At 40.4% G+C, this 20905-nt stretch overlaps 1 protein-coding gene across 1 annotated transcript in view; it reads left to right on the forward strand.

The window, feature by feature from the left end:
• Positions 1–19938, forward strand: part of LOC145867188 (uncharacterized) — a 33998-nt gene extending 14060 nt beyond the window's left edge. Inside the window, exons 3-4 of the mRNA XM_082971239.1 lie at positions 1420–3144; positions 17670–19938. Of these exons, the coding sequence (XP_082827365.1) occupies positions 1420–3144; positions 17670–18775 (2831 nt within the window). The 3' untranslated portion in view covers positions 18776–19938. The remainder of the gene's footprint in view (positions 1–1419; positions 3145–17669) is intronic.
• The last annotated feature ends 967 nt before the right edge of the window (positions 19939–20905 follow it).

Consider the following 20905-nt stretch of genomic DNA (forward strand, 5'->3'; position numbering starts at 1 on the left):
CCAAAGCCCCATATAGCACCCACCACTGCGACCTGTATGCTCTCGTCGGCTGGCCCTCGCTACATATTCGTCGCCAAACCCACTGGCTCCAGGTCATCTACAAGTCTTTGCTAAGGTCGCCTTAACTCAGCTCACTGGTCACCATAGCAACACCCATCCATAGCACGCACTCCAGGAGGTATATCTCACTGGTCATCCCCAAAGCCAACACCTATTTTGGCTGACTTTCCTTCCAGTTCTCTGCTGCCAATCACTGGAACGAATTGCAAAAATTGCTGACTTTGGAGACTTATATCTCCCTCACTAACTTTAAGCATCAGCTATCTGAGCAGCTTACCGATCGCTGCAGCTGTACACAGCCCATCTGTAAATAGCCCATCCAACTGCCTACCTCATCCCCATGTTTTTATATACTTCTTTTGCTCTTTTCCACCCCAGTATCTCTACTTGCACATCATCATCTGCACATCCATCACTCCAGTGTTAATTTGCTACATTGTAATTACTCTGCTACTATGGCCTATTTATTGCCTTACCTCCTTACTCCATTTGCACACACTGTATATAGATTTTTCTGTTGTGTTATTGACTGTACATTTGTTTATCCCACGTGTAACTCTGTGTTTGTGTCGAACTGCTTTGCTTTATCTTGGCCAGGTCACAGTTGTAAATGAGAACTTGTTCTCAACTGGCCTACCTGGTTAAGTAAATAACTAAAATCTTAACTTTATTGACAACACCCAAATGGATACTGTCATTAACGCGGTTCTTCAATAATTACACATAATTCTTAATGCTTTAGCAAACATATTAAACAGGACATTCAAATATCCTTACAATTATAATCCAAGGTAGTGTGAAATGAACTCATAAGCAACCTGGAAATGGATGTTACTCCCCTGAATTTTCCCCATTCACATTCAGAATACATTGTGAAAAACTAAAATCTTTGCTCACCATTTTTGCTCCAGGCAGATATAGTACATCCATAACTATCGCTTTCCTCATTAGCAGGGAGGAGTTTCTGCAATCAAATTGCCCTCGTGCTGCAATTTTAGCAAATACAGAAAGGGGCCTATATTGGAGACCAAAAGTTGTCTGGCACACTGCTTAGAGTTTCAACAACATTAATATCTTATTTCTAGCCTACAATCATCGATGTTACTACTAATGTGAAAACAAGACAAAATATGACTGTTCTTGCTCATTTTAAGGCAAATGTCAAATTTTTACATTCATTACAGATGTCAGTTGTTGTACAACATCATGGCTACGCTGTTGGCATCACCTTTTACAGTGGATTACCGCTGTTGTGGGCCTTTAACCATCTGTATGACTTTGTTGTTCACACAGGAGAGATATGGGACTATCTTGGATCCTCTGGGGAGCCTCAACAACATCATGATGCTGACGAGGCAGAGAAGAGTCTCTCCAGATCAGAACACCTCAAGAAACACCTGCAGAGATCCACAGGGAAGAGAACTCACTGCTGCTCTGACTGTGGGAAGAGGTTTGTTTCTCCAGGACATTTAAAATCACACGAGAGAATACACACGGGGGAGAAACCTTATAGCTGTGCTCAATGTGGGAAGAGATGCACCCAGTCATCAGACCTTAAAAAACATGAGAGAATACATACAGGAGAGAAACCTTATAGGTGTGATCATTGTGGGAAGAGTTTTGTTCATTCTGGGAAGCTGACTGTACACAGGAGAATACACACAGAGAAGCCTTATACCTGTGATCAGTGTGGGAAGACATTTGTTCAATCTCACCAGCTGACATTACACCAGAGAATACACACAGGAGAGAAATCGTATAGCTGTGATCAATGTGGGAAGAGTTTTGCTGCATCTAGCAATCTGACTGTACACCAGAGAACACACACAGGAGAGAAACCTTATAGCTGTGGTCAATGTGGGAAGACATTTGTTCAATCTCACCAGCTGACATTACACCAGAGAACACACACAGGAGAGAAACCTTTTAGCTGTGATCAATGTGGGAAACGTTTTGCTTCATCTAGCAATCTGACTCTACACCAGAGAATACACACAGGAGAGAAACCCTTTAGCTGTGATCAATGTGGGAAGAGTTTTACAAGATCTAGCAAACTGACATTACACCAGAGAATACACACAGGAGAGAAACCTTTTAGCTGTGATCAATGTGGGAAGAGTTTTGCTGCATCTAGCAATCTGACTCTTCACCAGAGAATACACACAGGAGAGAAATCTTATAGCTGTGATCAATGTGGGAAGAGTTTTGGTCGATTTGGGCAGCTGACTGTACACCAGCGAACACACACAGGAGAGAAACCTTATAGCTGTGATCAATGTGGGAAGACATTTGTTCAATCTCGCCAGCTGACATTACACCAGAGAACACACACAGGAGAGAAACCTTTTATCTGTGATCAATGTGGGAAGAGTTTTGCTGCATCTAACAATCTGACTCTACACCAGAGAATACACACAGGAGAGAAACCCTATAGCTGTGATCAATGTGGGAAGAGTTTTGGTCAATTTGGGCAGCTGACTGTACACCAGAGAATACACACAGGAGAGAAGCCTTATAGCTGTGATCAATGTGGGAAGAGTTTTGCTGCATCTAGCAATCTTACTCTACACCAGAGAATACACACAGGAGAGAAACCTTATAGCTGTGATCAATGTGGGAAGAGTTTTACAGAATCTGGCAGTCTGACAAGACACCAGAGAATACACACAGGAGAGAAGCCTTATAGCTGTGATCAATGTGGGAAGAGTTTTTCTGCATCTAGCAATCTGACTCAACACCAGAGAATACACACAGGAGAGAAACCTTATAGCTGTGATCAATGTGGGAAGAGTTTTACAGAATCTGGCAATCTGACAAGACACCAGAGAATACACACAGGAGAGAAACCCTATTGCTGTGATCAATGTGGGAAGAGTTTTATAAGATCTAGCAAACTGACATTACACCAGAGAATACACACAGGGGAGAAGCCTTATACATGTGATCAGTGTGGGAAGAGTTTTGCTGCATCTAACAATCTGACTCTACACCAGAGAATACACACAGGAGAGAAACCTTATAGCTGTGATCAATGTGGGAAGAGTTTTGTTCATTCTGGGAATCTGACTGTACACAAGAGAACACATAGAGGAGAGAAACCTCTTAGCTCTGCCCAGAGATAATCTGATAAAAGATCTCTGATCAAATATCAGAAAATACATGGAGTTGTTTCATGATATCAATAAATAAACTTCACAATGTAGAATGTTAACACATTGTAGTAGGACAATGTAGACACCTAAACGTTTGCCCCTTCAACAATTGATTTCAACATGATATGGATATTAGCCTTGGGGAAAATCCAGGCTCTGAAAGGGTTGTTACACTTACCACGTTGGTGACCCACTTGAATCAAAATGCAACACTTCAAAATGTAGATAGCTGTTTTCTACAAATTGTCCTCTAACCAGGGATGTACACATTATTCCCAGATTCCGTGTGGTTTTTGAGCTGTTAGTTTAACAGGACGTGCAACTTCATCTCCCTCCTGTCACACAAATGATTTTAGCATGATATCGATGAATAAGTGTTGTGTTCCTTTGTTTTGGGACCCCTACATTTAAATGCGTCACTCCAAAATGTAGCTGACTGTCTTCTGCAGGTTGTCCTCTAATCAGTGAGGTAAAATATATCTCCCATTTCCATGTGTTTTTTTAGTTGTGTTAGTTTCAACAGCACGTACAACCTGATTTCCCCCCTAATCGATATCAGTGATTTATTGCTACTTGTCAAAACAACAGTGTTTCTGGTGCTTGTACAGTTTATAAGGTGCTTGTTTAAAAAATACAAGTAATATGATTATTGTGGCAGATGTTTGTGTATATAGCACATGTTATGTTTAGGTTTTCAATTTATCACAAACTGTTTCTGCAAATTGGTTATTGATTTAGACAGCCCACCAGACATTATTTCCTAAAGGACTTAATGATGAAATGCCTATGTATTTTATGTTGTGATTCTGAACTTGAATTATTTCCCTATTTAAGATAATTCTGATGCTTTTCGTACGATGTACCCAATGATTAATGAAAACTTGTCCTCATTGTGGTTTTATTTAATGCGTCTTATTTATACACTGTAGTGTTTGTGAAATGCTTGTTATGTTTGGTAGCACTTATTTATTTGTCCTTTGCCTCCAACCCCTTTCCATGCATGGAAAATATCCCACCCAGCAAAATGTAATTGAAAAGATGTTGAAAATAAGACTATGCCCAACATCCAATACACATTCAGTTTTAGTTGAAAGTGAAAGTTGAGAAGATGTAGTTTTTTTCATTGACTTGAAAACAACTTAAATTCAACGTCCTTGCAGCCTATACACATTGACTCAGTATAATAAATTGGTCTATAATCAATTGTATTAACAATCCTACATCACTCCAGCATTTATTGACAACATTCAAATTCTAATTGTCTTTATTCCACTACTGAAGAAGCATGACTCAAATCACCTCATATTTCAAACATTCAGCCTGACAAAAGATACGTGTTTTATTATTCCATGCGTCACCATTAAGTTAATTATTGCCAATACATATTAACAAAGGGGTGTACATTTGGTTTGATATTTCATATTTACAATTAATGTAACATTTAGTAATCAATGATTTATGCAACCAACTGACAATTTTTGGGTACAATTATATTGACGGAATATCAGGGATAATTTTATAATGTAATTTTATAATATCAGGGATCATTCTCAGATGTGCCAACCCAAATGTACTAGAGCATGACATTGGGGACTGGGCCCCGATCCAACAACATGCCTATCTAGTGAACCCTGAAAAGAGAGAGAAGCTCCGCAGTGAGGTGTGGAAAGTTACTATGGATATTGCAGGAGTTTCCTCTTGAAATCAGACATGTCTGTGGTGAGGACAACTTGGTTGCTGATTGTCTCAAGGGTGGGCAGTCAAAAATGTTTTGTGTTTAGCCATTGCGTTGCCATGGATCCCAATTTATTTTGACTGCACGTTTTTCCGTATTGGAGATGAGTTTTGTTTGGGCTCGTTCCAAGGAAGACGAGAGTTCTAGAAGCTAGTGAGTTTTAGGAAGACGAGAGTTCTAGAAGCTAGTGAGTTTTAGGAAGACGAGAGTTCTAGAAGCTAGTGGGTTTTAGGAAGACGAGAGTTCTAGAAGCTAGTGGGATTTAGGAAGACGAGAGTTCTAGAAGCTAGTGAGTTTTAGGAAGACGAGAGTTCTAGAAGCTAGAATTTTAGGATTCTATAGAAAGAAAAAGGATTAAAAAAATTATACGTGTAATAAATAATTATTATTTTGTTTTCTTGTTTTTATTTGTTGATTGTATATTATTATTTAGAAATACGTGTTTTTTCTTGTTTTTAATTGTTGACAGCCAGTAGACACCATGTTTATATTGTAGAAGGTGAAGCATTGTAGATGATTAAGTGAAATGGAAGTTGTAGAGATACTCTGAATGATCGGCTATGAAAAGCCAACTGACATTTACTCCTGAGGTGCTGACCTGTTGCACCCTCGACAACCACTGTGATTATTATAATTTGACCCTGCTGGTCATCTATGAACATTTGAACATCTTGGCCATGTTGTGTTCTAATCTCCACCCGGCACAGCCAGAAGAGGACTGGCCACCCCTCATAGCCTGGTTCCTCTCTACCCGGCACAGCCAGAAGAGGACTGGCCACCCCTCATAGCCTGGTTCCTCTCTACCCAGTACAGCCAGAAGAGGACTGGCCACCCCTCATAGCCTGGTTCCTCTCTAGGTTTCTTCCTAGGTTCTGGCCTTTCTAGGGAGTTTTTCCTAGCCACCGTGCTTCTACACCTGCATTGCTTGCTGTTTGGGGTTTTAGGCTGGGTTTCTGTACAGCACTTTGAGATATCAGCTGATGTAAGAAGGGCTTTATAAATACATTTGATTTGATTGATTGATTGATTGATTGTACAACTGAATGCATTCAACTGAAATGTGTCTTGGGTACATATTGGTGTCGCCTGGTTAGTCAGTATGTGTTACACCTGTGCTGGCTTGTCCATCTCGTTAGTGGGAAGGTGTTTCACCTGAGCTGGTCCAGGTTCTATTTAAGAGTGTCTGGCCCAGTGCTCCAGTTGTCTTGATACATGTGGAGAGTCAACACCTTTAGTTGCTCCACCTTTTTGGTTTGCTTCCTGTCTTTAAGTTCGATGTGGATATGTCTTTTGTTTGCCTCTTCTTGGGCAGATTTAGTGGTTCTCATGGTGGGTGTCTTTTAGGTCCCAGTTGTTGTTACTAGTCAACTTTTAGTGGACACCCCCATAGTGTCTTTCAGAACCCCTCCTAAAAAACAAGCTTATATTTTGGGTTGGATGTTGCATCCAATTAATATTTTAATCAATGGATTTTCCTTAGAATGCTAATCTGTCTTTCAGTTGTTAATCTTATGTTTGTTGTGGTAAATATTTCTGTTTATTTTCATTGTTTTATTTTTTTTCCTGTGAAGCATCCATGTCTGAAATGTGCTGTATAAATAAAGCTTGATTTGATTTGAACATATTGCAAAACTAATGAACCCAATGACTGACCAATCAACAAACTATTGGTCCACCTTAGTATGAAAAACTATCAATCCCACGTTTCCAGCCTGCTGAAGGCGTGGTGGAGTGGTAAACACCACCCCCGGCTCTACCAGGGGCTTGAGGTGGTCTCCCACAGCTCTGCTTATGTCATGTTCTGTGGCCTTGCTGTTCCATTTCTTGACTGCACCTGCAACACAGAAACACATTTAGTCATATTATATAAAACACTCAAAGTAATGGATATGGAGCATCTATGGCCTCAGTTACACCTGGCACCTAAATGTGACTTCTGTCATCTGATCACTCCAAGTTGCATTAGGTTCAGATCTACCAGGATGGGCCTTTGACATAGTCTGGATGCAGTCAGGCCACTGAATATGCATAAGCAATGTATAGAGATGGGGTGAATGAGGGGAAAAGTACATTTGACACAAATGACCTTCATAATATCAAAGAACAAATGTGTGTCTGAGGGGAAATTAACTTCATACAGCCAAAAGGGGTGAGAAATTACACCAATATCAGTGAACAATTTGCACTAATGTAAATAAACATAGATGATGGAACATATTACCTTTTGCTGACGTGATGAACCGCTAAGGGGACATAAATATTTAACATCTAAACCATGTGTGACCTCTCACCTCTCTGGCTGTAGAAGTGTTCTTCCTAACCAGTCCCTCAACAGCTCTCTGACTGAGCTCCACCCTCACTGGGTCTTCAGAGGAGAGGAAGGCTGAGGAGGGATGGAAGGATGAATGGATCAGTCACTCAATAAAGTGTAGAGCTGCTGTCTGACAAAATCACTATTTTAGTAGTTCATTAAAGTAAATAAGGCTTTATGACTGCTGAATACCAACTATCAATCACTTAGATCATGTATTTCCAGGTAGAGATACATCCTTGGGACGTCCCTAGCCCGTTGAAGTTGACATTTAAAATGGTTAAGGTAGGGGATAAGGTTAGGGTTTAGGATAGGGATGTCCCAAGGATCCCAGAAAGCATTGACCATCGTGCATTATTCTGTCTCTTTTACATAGCAGGTGTAAAATAAACACAGACAAGACAAGTAGGCACGCAGTGCATTATGGTCATTGTAGTTTAAAAATAGCATCTAATTATGTAGGGTGACCATACGTCCTCTTTTTCCCGGACATGTCCTCTTTTTGGACCAAAAAAAATGCGTGCCTACTTGTCTTGCTAACGGGTTCCCTCTAGATAACACAACCACACAGTTCATGAAAAGCATGAGGTGTGACTAACGTTTACAAGCTTGAGCTAGATATCAACCTAGTGTGACCTTCCTGGTCCCGTCTCTCAAGTCAGTGAGTCAACACAGGAAGGAGCAATGAATGGATAGTTCATTTATTTCCAAAGCTGCAATGATGGGACACACACAGTATGGATGAATGATCAGTAGTGACGGGATATAAATAGCACTCCCACAGCAATTCTCCATAAATCTGCCCTATAATATACTAACAAAAAACTATCAAGATGTCTGTCAAAGTTATTGTGATCATATAGTGGATTTAACAATTCCTAATAATTCCTAATTTACTATAATAAAATAAATACATAGTTTCCATGTGTAATCTCATATTCACAACATCAGAATAAACTGTCATCCATTTTAGTATCAAAATATATCAAATTAACCTGAAATATTACTCGATGTCCCCCTCTGGTGGTGAAGAAGTATAATCCACCTAAACTAACAGAACCGGGCTGATAAACTGGCTGGAGTTCATGAGTTTATAAAACACATACTTTATACATGTCATAAATTACCTGCATTGATGAGACACACAGTGTGGATGAATGATCAGTAGTGACAGGATATAAATAGCACTCCTAAAGAAGATGCAGTGTGGATGAATGATCAGGATATAAATAGCACTCCTAAAGAAGATGCAGTGTGGATGAATGATCAGGATATAAATAGCACTCCTGAAGAAGATGCATTTTCCAGTTTGCTACCAACTTGATAGAGGGAACTTTAGCATAAAACCCACATGGAAAACTGAGATTCGGCAAATAACATATAAAGAGAGGCCAAACCAACAACAGAAGTTACTAAAACATAAATTGCTAATTTATGATGTAAAAGGTGGATTTTATGATGTAATGTCAACTTTATACATTTCTATCCCAGGACCACCCAATTTTCAAATTCTCCATAAATCTGCTGTGGATTACCCAGAATCCCATACCTTTATCACTGAATGTAATGTAAACACACGAGCAGCAGTCTAAGGTCCTGCATCTCAGTGGTAGAGGCATCACTACAGACCCGGGATCAAAACTACAGACACGGGTCTGTTATTGTAAATAAGAATTTGTCCTTAGCTGGTTTGCCTTGTTAAATAAAGGTTAAATAAATGTTTTAAATGTAACTTCATTACACCGTTACACTGGCATACAAACTCGGTAGCATAGAGTTGATAATACATATGACGTTGGGAAATAGTGCATTGTGGGTAGTTTAGAAGATTTCCAGAAATAAGTTCATACATTTGTAATAATGCAAAAACATAACTGTTTGTCCTTATAGGGAACCAGATCGTGACTACAACTAGCTTACTAAGTCTTTAACCACACTGTGTTGTTACACTGGTGAGTAAAAAAATCTTCCTACAATCAAACTTGTCTGAAAATAAAGTATACATTTTACTCAACTGCGTTACCCACTCCAGTCAGCAGATGGCGGTCTGGGAATTTAAGGTAATGCTGTTGGTGTGACGTATAATGTAGTGGACGGAACTCTTCTTTCAACAGCAGCAACAGTTATTCAGCCACCTCGGTAGCTTGCTAGACAAAATAGCCGAACCAATAAAGCTCTTTAGATGCTTTAGTGTATATTAGCCACTGTGTTTTAAACCCACTTCTGTCGTCTAGTTAGTTATCCGTTTTAATTTCATATTTACGGTGTTTTTGTTATTGATCAGCTAGCGGGCTGGTTAAGTTAGCATTAGCCTAGCTAACATCCCCGACCATGTGCTCACTAAGCTACTCTCCTCCTGCTAAAGAAGAGGTCTGCTGGACGGAGAAAGAGGGACTGTGGCTGAACGTTTTCGTGAAAGAGGAGAAGGAAGAGGAGGCTGTTTCAATACAAAAACAAGTAGAGGGTGAGGCTGTAACTGTGAAAGAAGAAGAGAAAGACGTTTCAGTGAAAGAAGAGGAAGTCGCGTTCAGAGTGAAAGAGGAGAAAGACGTTTCAGTGAAAGAAGAGGAAGACCCGTTCAGAGTGAAAGAGGAGGAGGATGCTACTGTAAAAGACGAGGAGGAAGAGAAAGAGGAGGATGCAGTTTATGGGGTGAAAGAGGAGGAGGGGGAGATGACTGTCACATTGGAAGAAGATGAAGAGGAGGAAACTGGACATCTGGGCCCGGTTTCCCAAACGCATCTTAAGGCGTCCAATGGTTCTAACGGTGAACTTAGCCATAAGATGGTTTTGAGAAACCGTTCCCTGATTAACACTAGTAAGTACTGTCTTAAATACAGAGGCACAAACTCTGCAGTTGTTGAACTGATGTTTGGTGTTAAAGGGGAAATATGCAATAGCTACATCCATATTTAGACTTTTTACATTATTTATTTATAGCCATTGATTCTTGAAGAATATAACACATGCCTCATGAGCTTAGTTCAACTGTTGTACCCCATCATAACCCTAAATAAGCTTTTTTTACTCCAATGTTTAGAAACAATGTAAATCAACACTGTATAGCCTCAACATGGTTAAAACTATAATGTTGATATCATGGATGGTCAGTCCTTGCATCCGCAGGTCTGTCTATGAATTTGAGATTAGTTACATTTCTCCAGCCCCATAATCATCTTATTACCAAACTAGTGGTGGAATGACAGCTTTGTTATTGTTTCAACTGCAGATTGGTTGATAGATGTGTGGCTATTTTATAGGGATAACCTAGGATTTAAATAGCAAACAATTATCAGCCCAGAGGCTGATATAAGGTGTTGGCTTGACAGTCGCTGGACCTGAGTCCAGCTTAGGGCTACCCCCTGAATTGACTACACTATAAATACAAGGACTGGCCATCCATAAGGTCAAAATGATAGTTTTAACCAGATTTCACAGCTATACAGTGCTTGTTTACAAACAGTGGCGTTATACAAGCTTATGTTTTGGTTTCTGGTGGGGTAATACAGTTTGAGGCATTTATAATTTATATTCTTCAAGAATCAATGGTTATATAGTAAATGGGTCTTTCTATAACTGCCAGTGAAGATTTCCTGTGGGGGTCAAATTGTTAACCAGGTAGGCTAGTTGAGAACAAGTTCTCATTTGCAACTGCAACTGCGACCTGGCCAAGATAAAGCGTAGCAATTCGACACATACAACAACACATGGAATAAACAAAACATACAGTCAATAATACAGTAGAACAAAAGAAAACAAAAGGTCTATATACAGTGAGTGGAAATGAGGTAAGTTAAGGCAATAAATAGACCATGGTGGTCAAATAATTACAATAAAGCAATTAAACACTGGAATGGTAGATGTGCAGAAGACGAATGTGCAAGTAGAGATACTGGGGTGCAAAGGAGCAAGATAAATAAATACAGTATGGGGATGAGGTAGGTAGATAGATGGGCTGTTTACAGATGGGCTATGTACAGGTGCAGTGATCTGTGAGCTGCTCTGACAGCTGGTGCTTAAAGCTAGTGAGGGAGATATGAGTCTCCAGCTTCAGAGATTTTTGCAGTTCGTTCCAGTCATTGGCAGCAGAGAACTGTAAGGAAAGACGACCAAAGGAGGTGTTGGCTTTGGGGGTGACCAGTGAGATATACCTGCTGGAGCGCATGCTACGAGTGGGTGGTGCTATGGTGACCAGTGAGTTGAGATAAGACGGGGCTTTACCTAGCAGAGACTTGTAGATAACCTGTAGCCAGTGGGTTTGGCGACGAGTATGAAACGAGGGCCAACCAACGAGAGCGTACAGGTCGCAATGGTGGGTGGTATATGGGACTTTGGTGACAAAACGGATGGCACTGTGATAGACTGCATCCAGTTTGTTGAGTAGAGATTTGGAGGCTATTTTATAGATGACATCACCGAAGTCGAGGATCGGTAGGATGGTCAGTTTTACGAGGGTATGAAGGATGCTTTGTTGAGATATAGGAAGCCGATTCTAGATTTAATTTTGGATTGAAGATGCTTAATGTGAGTCTGGAAGGAGAGTTTACAGTCTAACCAGACACCCAGGTATTTGTAGTTGTCCACGTATTCTAAGTCAGAGCCGTTCAAAGTAGTGATGCTGGACGGGCGAGCAGGTGCGGGCAGTGATCGATTGAATAGCATGCATTTAGTTTTACCTGCGTTTAAGAGCAGTTGGAGGCCACGGAAGGAGAGTTGTATGGCATTGAAGCTCGTTTGGAGGTTAGTTAACTTCTCTAGGGCCAGTGGGACGATTTCGTCCCACCTACGTAACAGCCAGTGGCGCGTTATTCAAATACCTTAGAAATGCTATTACTTCAATTTCTCAAACATATGACTATTTTACACCATTTTAAAGACAAGACTCTTGTTAATCTAACCACACTGTCCGATTTCAAAAAGGCTTTACAACGAAAGCAAAACATTAGATTATGTCAGCAGAGTACCCAGCCAGAAATAATCAGACACCCATTTTTCAAGCTAGCATATAATGTCACATAAACCCAAAAGACAGCTAAATGCAGCACTAACCTTTGATGATCTTCATCAGATGACAACCCTAGGACATTATGTTATACAATACATGCATGTTTTGTTCAATCAAGTTCATATTTATATCAAAAAACAGCTTTTTACATTAGCATGTGACGTTCAGAACTAGCATACCCCCCGCAAACTTCCGGTGAATTTACTAAAAATGTACTAAATTACTCACGATAAACGTTCACAAAAAGCATAACAATTATTTTAAGAATTATAGATACAGAACTCCTCTATGCACTCGATATGTCCGATTTTAAAATAGCTTTTCGGTGAAAGCACATTTTGCAATATTCTAAGTAGATAGCCCGGCATCACAGGGCTAGCTATTTAGACACCCAGCAAGTTTAGCACTCACCAAACTCAGATTTACTATAAGAAAAATGTTATTACCTTTGCTGTTCTTCGTCAGAATGCACTCCCAGGACTTCTACTTCAATAACAAATGTTGGTTTGGTCCCAAATAATCCATAGTTATATCCAAATAGCGGCGTTTTGTTCGTGCGTTCAAGACACTATCTGAAAGGGTAAATAAGGGTTACGCGCCCGACGCGTTTTGTGACAAAAAAATTCTAAATATTCCATTACCGTACTTCGAAGCATGTCAACCGCTGTTTAAAATCAATTTTTATGCAATTTTTCTCGTAAAAAAGCGATAATATTCCGACAGGGAAAGCGTGTTTACGTTCAAAGAGAGAGAAAGTAAAAGCATGGGATCCCCTCGTGCACGAGCCTCAGTCTGATGGCCCTCTGATCGACTTCCATCCAAACGCGCTAAAGTTTTTCAGCCAGCGGCTGGAATTACATCATTCAGCTTTTTCCCGGGTTCTGAGAGCCTATGGGAGCCGTAGGAAGTGTCACGTTACAGCAAATATCCTAAATTTTCTTTAAACAGAGCCAAGAAGCCCAAGGAATGGTCAGAGAGGGTACTTCCTGTTTGGAATCTTCTCAGGTTTTTGCCTGCCATATGAGTTCTGTTATACTCACAGACACCATTCAAACAGTTTTAGAAACTGTAGGGTGTTTTCTATCCAAAGCCAATAATTATATGCATATTCTAGTTTCTGGGCAGTAGTAATAACCAGATTAAATCGGGTACGTTTTTTATCCGGCCGTGTAAATACTGCCCCCTAGCCCTAACAGGTTAACACAGTGTCCAAAGAGGGGCCAGAAGTATACAGAATGGTGTCATCTGCGTAGAGGTGGATCAGAGACTCACCAGCAGCAAGAGCGACATCATTGATGTATACAGAGAAGAGAGTCGGCCTGAGAATTGAACCCTGTGGCACCCCCATAGACTGCCAGAGGCCCGGACAACAGGCCCTCCGATTTGACACACTGAACTCTATCAGAGAAGTAGTAGGTAAACCAGGCGAGGCAATCATTTGAGAAACCAAGGCTGTCGAGTTTGCCAATAAGAATGTGGTGATTGACAGAGTCGAAAGCCTTGGCCAGGTCGATGAATACGGCTGCACAGTAATGTCTCTTATCGATGGCGGTTATGATGTCGTTGATGTAGTTAGTATGCCAAAAGTTCCCGGATGTCGTACTAAATTCGCCAAAATATGACGTATACACGCAGTACTTTAGGGCCCATAATGCAATTCTTCAGGAAATGGACGTAGCTTCACATCATTTTCAGATTTGAAGAAAATGGCGGAAAATATGCAGCCGAAGTCCAACGAGAGCCGATACAAATTCATTGCTTTAACTAATTATGACAAATGTTAAGAACATGTTAAGCAATGTAATAAAGACATTTCTTTTCAAGTAAGTTACCTTACACGATATTTTGGCTGACAATTTGCTTGCATGTTATTACAGCAGTATGTACCGGCATGTTAAAACCTCTCTGGGGTAGGTGGGACGCTACCGTCACACCTCGCCAACAGCCATTGAAATAGCAGGGCGCCAAATTCAAAACAACAAAAATCTCATAATTCAAATTTCTCACACATACAAGTATTATACACCATTGTAAAGGTACACTTCTCATTAATCCAACCACAGTGTCCGATTTCAAAAACACTTTACGGCGAAAGATTATGTTAGGACACCACCTAGACAAGAAAAACCACACAGCCATTTTCCAAGCAAGGAGAGGCGTCACAAAAACCAGAAATATAGCTAAAATTAATCACTAACCTTTGATGATCTTCATCAGATGGCACTCATAGGACTTCATGTTACACAATATATGTATGTTTTGCTCGATAAAGTTCATATTTATATCCAAAAACCCCATTTTACATTGGTATGTAATGTTCAGAAATGTTTTGCCTCCAAAACCCCCGATGAATGAGCACATCAATTTACAGAAATACTCATCATAAACGTTGATAAAATATACAACTGTTATGCATAGAATTAAAGATATACTTCTCCTTAATGCAACCGCTGTGTCAGATTTCAAAAAAGCTTTACGGCGAAAGCACACTTTGCAATAATCTGAGTACAGCGCTCAGACACCAAAACAAGCCATACAGATACCCGCCATGTTGTGGAGTCAACAGAAGTCAGAAATACCATTATAAATATTCACTTACCTTTGATGATTTTCATCGGAATGCACTCCCAGGAATCCCAGTTCCACAATACATGTACGTTTTGTTCGATAAAGTTCATGTTTATGTCCAAATACCTCCATTTTGTTCGCGCGTTAGGTTCACTATTCCAAATGCAGAAGGCGCGCGCACTAAAGTCCAGACGAAAAGTCAAAAAAGTTATATTACAGTTTGTAGAAACACGTCAAACGATGTGTAGAATCAATCTTTAGGATGTTTTTATCATAAATCTTCAAAAATATTCCAACCGGATAATTCCTTTGTCTTCATAAAGGAAAGAGAACTGAGCTTGTGCTCATGGCTGCGTGCGTAACTAAAATAATGGCTGACGGCCAGACACCTGACTCAATCAGCTCTTATTCTCTCCCCATTCACAGTAGAAGCCTGAAACAACATTCTAAAGACTGTTGACATCTAGTGGAAGCCTTAGGAAGTGCAATATGACCCCATAGACACTGTATATTGGATGTATATTGTGTGTTAGATAGGCAATCACTTGAAAAACTACAAACCTCAGATTTCCACACTTCCTGGTTGGATTTTTCTAAGGTTTTGCCTGACATATGAGTTCTGTTATACTCACAGACATTATTCAAACCGTTTTAGACACTTCAGTGTTTTCTATCCAAATCTACTAATTATATGCATATTCTAGCTTTTGGGCCTGAGTAGCAGGCAGTTTACTCTGGGCATGCTTTTCATCCGGACATGAAAATACTGCCCCCTACCCCGATGAAGTTAAGCATTTCCAATCCAAAATGAAATCTAGAATCAGCTTCATATTTCGCAACAAAGCCTCCTTCACTCACGCTGCCAAACATACCCTCGTTAAACTGACTTTCTTGCCGATCCTTGACTTCGGCGATGTCATTTTCAAAATAGCCTCCAACACTCTACTCAGCAAACTGGATGCAGTCTATCACAGTGCCATCCGTTTTGTCACCAAATCCCCATATACCACCCACCACTGCGACCTGTATGCTCTCGTTGGCTGGCCTTCTCTACATATTCGTCGCCAAACCCACTGGCTCCAGGTCATCTATAGGTCTTTGCTAGGCCACCTTCACTCAGCTCACAGGTCACCATAGCAACACCCACCCATAGCACGCACTCAAAGAGGTATATCTCACTGGTCATCACCAAAGCCAACACCTACTTTGGACACATTTCTTTCCAGTTCTCTGCTGCCAATGACTTGAACGAATTGCAAAAATCGCTGAAGTTGGAGACATATATCTTCCTCACTAACTTTAAGCATCAGCTATCTGAGCAGCTTACCGATCGCTGCAGCTGTACACAGTCCATCTGTAAATAGTCCATCCAACTGCCTACCTCATCCCCATGTTTTTATTTACTTTTTTGCTCTTTTGCACACCAGTATTTCTACTTGCACATCATCATCTGCACATCTATCACTCCAGTGTTCATTTGTTAAATTGTAATTACTTCGCTACTATGGCCTATTTATTGCCTTACCTCCGTACTCCATTTGCACACACTGTATATAGATATTTGCACACACTGTATATAGATTTTTCTATTGTGTTATTGACTGTACGTTTGTTTATTCCATGTGTAACTCTGTATTGTTTGTGTCGCACTGCTTTGCTTTATCTTGGCCAGGTCGCAGTTGTAAATGAGAACTTGTTCTCAACTGGCCTACCTGCTTAAATAAAGGTGAAAAACAAAATGTAATTAAAAATACATTTAAAAAATCATAACTTTATTGACAACACCCAAATGGATACGGTCATTAACTCGATTCTTAATAATGTAGCAAACATTATATTAAGCAGGACATTCAAGCGAGCTTTACAATTATAATCCAAAGTAGCGTGAAATGCACTCATAAGCAACCTGGAAATGGAAGTTACTTCCCTGAGTTTTTCCCCGTTCACATTCAGAATACATTGTGAAAAACGAAAATCTTTGCTCACCATTTTTGCTCCAGGCAGATATACTACATCCATAACTATCGGTTTCCTCATTAGCAGATATACTACATCCATAACTAGTGGTTTCCTCATTAGCAGATACACTACATCCATAACTATCGGTTTCCTCATTAGCAGGGAGGAGTTTCTACAACCAAATTGCATGTGCATCGCCCTCGTGCCGCAATTTTAGCAAACACAGAAAGGGGCCTATATTGGAGACCAAAAGTCGTCTGGCACACTGCTTAGAGTTTCAACAACATGAATAACTTATTTCTAGCCTACAATCTTAGATGTTACTACTAATGTGAAAACAAGACAAAATATGACTGTTCTTGCTCATTTTAAGACAATTGTTAAATCATTTTAACATTCATTACAGATATCAATTGTTGTATAACATCATGGCTACGCTGTTGGCATCACCTTTTACAGTGGATTACCGCTGTTGTGGGCCTTTAAATCATCTGTCTGACTTTGTTGTTCACACAGGAGAGATACTTCACTATCTTGGATCCTCTGGGGAGCCTCAACAACCTCGTGATGCTGACGAGGCAGAGAAGAGTCTCTCCAGATCAGAACACCTCAATAAACACCTGCAGACATCCACAGGGAAGAGAACTCACTGCTGCTCTGACTGTGGGAAGAGATTCACCTCATCAGGCATTAAAATTCATCAGAGAATCCACACAGGAGAGACATCTTATAGCTGTGGTCAATGTGGGAAGAGTTTTGTTCAATCTGGCCAGCTGACATTACACCAGAGAACACACACAGGAGAGAAATCTTATATCTGTGATCAATGTGGGAAGAGTTTTAGTAAGTCTGGCTCTCTGACTTTACACCAGAGAACACACACAGGAGAGAAACCATATAGCTGTGGTCAATGTGGGAAAAGTTTTGCTGCACCTAGCACTCTCACTCGACACCAGAGAACGCACACAGGAGAGAAACCTTATAGCTGTGATCAGTGTGGGAAGCGTTTTGGTCGATCTGGAGATCTGACAGTGCACCAGAGAACACACACAGGAGAGAAACCTTATAGCTGTGATCAATGTGGGAAGAGTTTTAGTAAGTCTGGCTCTCTGACTTTACACCAGAGAACCCACACAGGAGAGAAATCTTATAGCTGTGGTCAATGTGGGAAGAGGTTTACTCAGTCAACCAGCCTGATATCACACCAGAGAACACACACAGGAGAGAAACCTTATAGCTGTGATCAATGTGGGAAGGGTTTTAGTATGTCTGGCTCTCTGACTTTACACCAGAGAACACACACAGGAGAGAAACCTTATAGCTGTGGTCAATGTGGGAAGAGTTTTGCTGCATCTAGCACGCTGACTCTACACCAGAGAATACACACAGGAGAGAAACCTTATAGCTGTGATCAGTGTGGGAAGAGTTATGGTCGATCTGGAGAGCTGACAGTGCACCAGAGAATACACACAGGAGAGAAACCTTATAGCTGTGATCAATGTGGGAAGAGTTTTAGTAAGTCTGGCTCTCTGACTTTACACCAGAGAACACACACAGGAGAGAAATCTTTTAGCTGTGATCAGTGTGGAAAGAGTTATGGTCGATCTGGAGAGCTGACAGTGCACCAGAGAATACACACAGGAGAGAAACCTTATAGCTGTGATCAATGTGGGAAGAGTTTTAGTAAGTCTGGCTCTCTGACTTTACACCAGAGAACACACACAGGAGAGAAACCTTTTAGCTGTGATCAGTGTGGGAAGAGTTTTGGTCGATCTGGAGAGCTGACAGTGCACCAGAGAATACACACAGGAGAGAAACCTTATAGCTGTGATCAATGTGGGAAGAGTTTTGGTCGATCTGGAGAGCTGACAGTGCACCAGAGAATACACACAGGAGAGAAACCTTTTAGCTGTAATCATTGTGGGAAGAGTTTTGGTCGATCTGGAGAGCTGACAGTACACAAGAGAACACACACAGCCTTATAGCTGTGACCAGAGATAATCTGATAAAAGACCTCTGATCAAATATCAGAAAATACATGAAGGAGTTGTTAAATGATATCAATATATTTTAATGATGTCACAATGTAGAATGTTTTAACATTGTAGTAGGAGTATTTTAATGATGTCACAATGTAGAACCCTAAACGTTTGTCCCCTGTTCTATTGATTTCAACATGATATGGATATTAGCCTCAGGGGGAAAATCCAGGCTCTGAAATGGAAGAGTTACTATTTATGTGATTTAACAAAAAGTGACTAACAAAAAAAGAGCTGTGTTACATTTACAGCATTGGTGACCCACTTGAATCAAAATGTAGCCAGCTGTTTTCTACCAGTTGTCCTCTAACCAGGGATGTACACATTATTCCCAGATTCCGTGTGGTTTTTGAGCTGTTAGTTTTAACAGGACGTGCAACCTCATCTCCCTCCTCTCGCACAATTGATTTCAACATGATATCGATGAGTGATGACAAATAAGTGTTATGTTCCTTTGTTTAGTGACCCCTACATTTAAATGCATCACTCCAAAATGTAGCTGACTGTCTTCTGCAGGTTGTCCTCTAACCAGTGAGGTAAAATATATCTCCATTTCCATGTGTTTTGTTGTGTTAGTTTCAGGAGCAGGTTCAACCTGATTTCCCCCCAAATGGATATAAGATTTGTGTTTTGTGTTTAGGCAGTGCGTTGCCATGGATCAGAATTTATTTTGACTGCACGTTTTTCCGTATTGGAGATGAGTTTTGTTTGGGCTCGTTCCAAGGGGACGAGAGTTCTAGAAGCTAGTGGGTTTTAGGAAGATGAGAGTTCTAGAATCTAGTGAGTTTTAGGAAGAGGAGAGTTCTAGAATCTAGTGAGTTTTAGGAAGATGAGTGTTCTAGAAGCTAGTGAGTTTTAGGAAGACGAGAGTTCTAGAAGCTAGTGGGATTTAGAAAGACGAGAGTTCTAGAAGCTAGTGAGTTTTAGGAAGACGAGAGTTCTAGAAGCTAGTGAGTTGTAGGAAGACGAGAGTTCTAGAAGCTAGTGGGATTTAGGATTCTATAGAAAGAAAAAGGAGAAACAAATAATCCTATTGTATATTATTATTTAGAAATACGTGTTTTTTTCTTGTTTTTAATTGTTGACAGCCAGTAGACACCATGTTTATATTGTAGAAGGTGAATCATTGTGGTTGATTATAATGTGAAATGGAAGTTGTTTTCTGTTGGTGGTGAGCAAACTTTTCCAAAAGAAATATAGGATATATTTGTTGTCTTAAGGTGTTACAGGCTTTGGTTTTTCCATTTATGTTTTGAGGTTGGACTTTAGCACGTCTAGCTCGTTAGCACGTCTAGCTCGTTAGCTCGTCTAGCTCGTTAGCATGTCTAGCCCGTTAGCCCGTCTAGCTCGTTAGCACGTCTAGCACGTCTAGCCCGTCTAGCTCGTTAGCTCGTTGGGCGCACTGATTGGTGTCACCTCGTTAGTCAGTATGTGTTACACCTGTGCTGGCTTGTCCATCTCGTTAGTGGGAAGGTGTTTCACCTGAGCTGGTCCAGGTTCTATTTAAGAGTGTCTGGCCCAGTGCTCCAGTTGTCTTGATACATGTGGAGAGTCAACACCTTTAGTTGCTCCACCTTTTTGGTTTGCTTCCTGTCTTTAAGTTTGGTGTGGGTTTTTATTTTGTTTTACTCTTCTTGGGCAGATTTAGTGGGTCTCATGGTGGGTGTCTTTTAGGTCCCAGTTGTTGTTACCAGTCAACTTTCAGTGGACACTGAGAGAGCAAAACTGCAACATTGTTATAATACTTTTATTGCATCAAATGGTTGTTTTATGCAACTGAATAGAGGGTTCTTAGAACTATTGTGTCTGTGTGTTCTACTGAGGATGGGCCTCTGGGAGAAAACACTGACAGGAGATTTACAATGTCTTTTGGGTGATAAAACCTAAAGAGACTGCATTCCAGAACATGAGTTAATGTTTCTGTTCTATATGGTACCAGGGAGAGATGACCTCAGGGCCAGACCCTGGTCTCTACATAAAGAGTACTGTTTTTACAGCAGATACTGTCTGCTGAGAATTATAAGTATCTTTCATACAAATCTTAACCTTGTGACCCGTTCTATACATCTGTTGTTG

The sequence above is a fragment of the Salmo salar genome, unplaced genomic scaffold (genome assembly GCF_965601325.2).
Source record: "Salmo salar unplaced genomic scaffold, fSalSal1 ptg000221l, whole genome shotgun sequence".
In the NCBI taxonomy this organism is placed as follows: domain Eukaryota; kingdom Metazoa; phylum Chordata; class Actinopteri; order Salmoniformes; family Salmonidae; genus Salmo; species Salmo salar.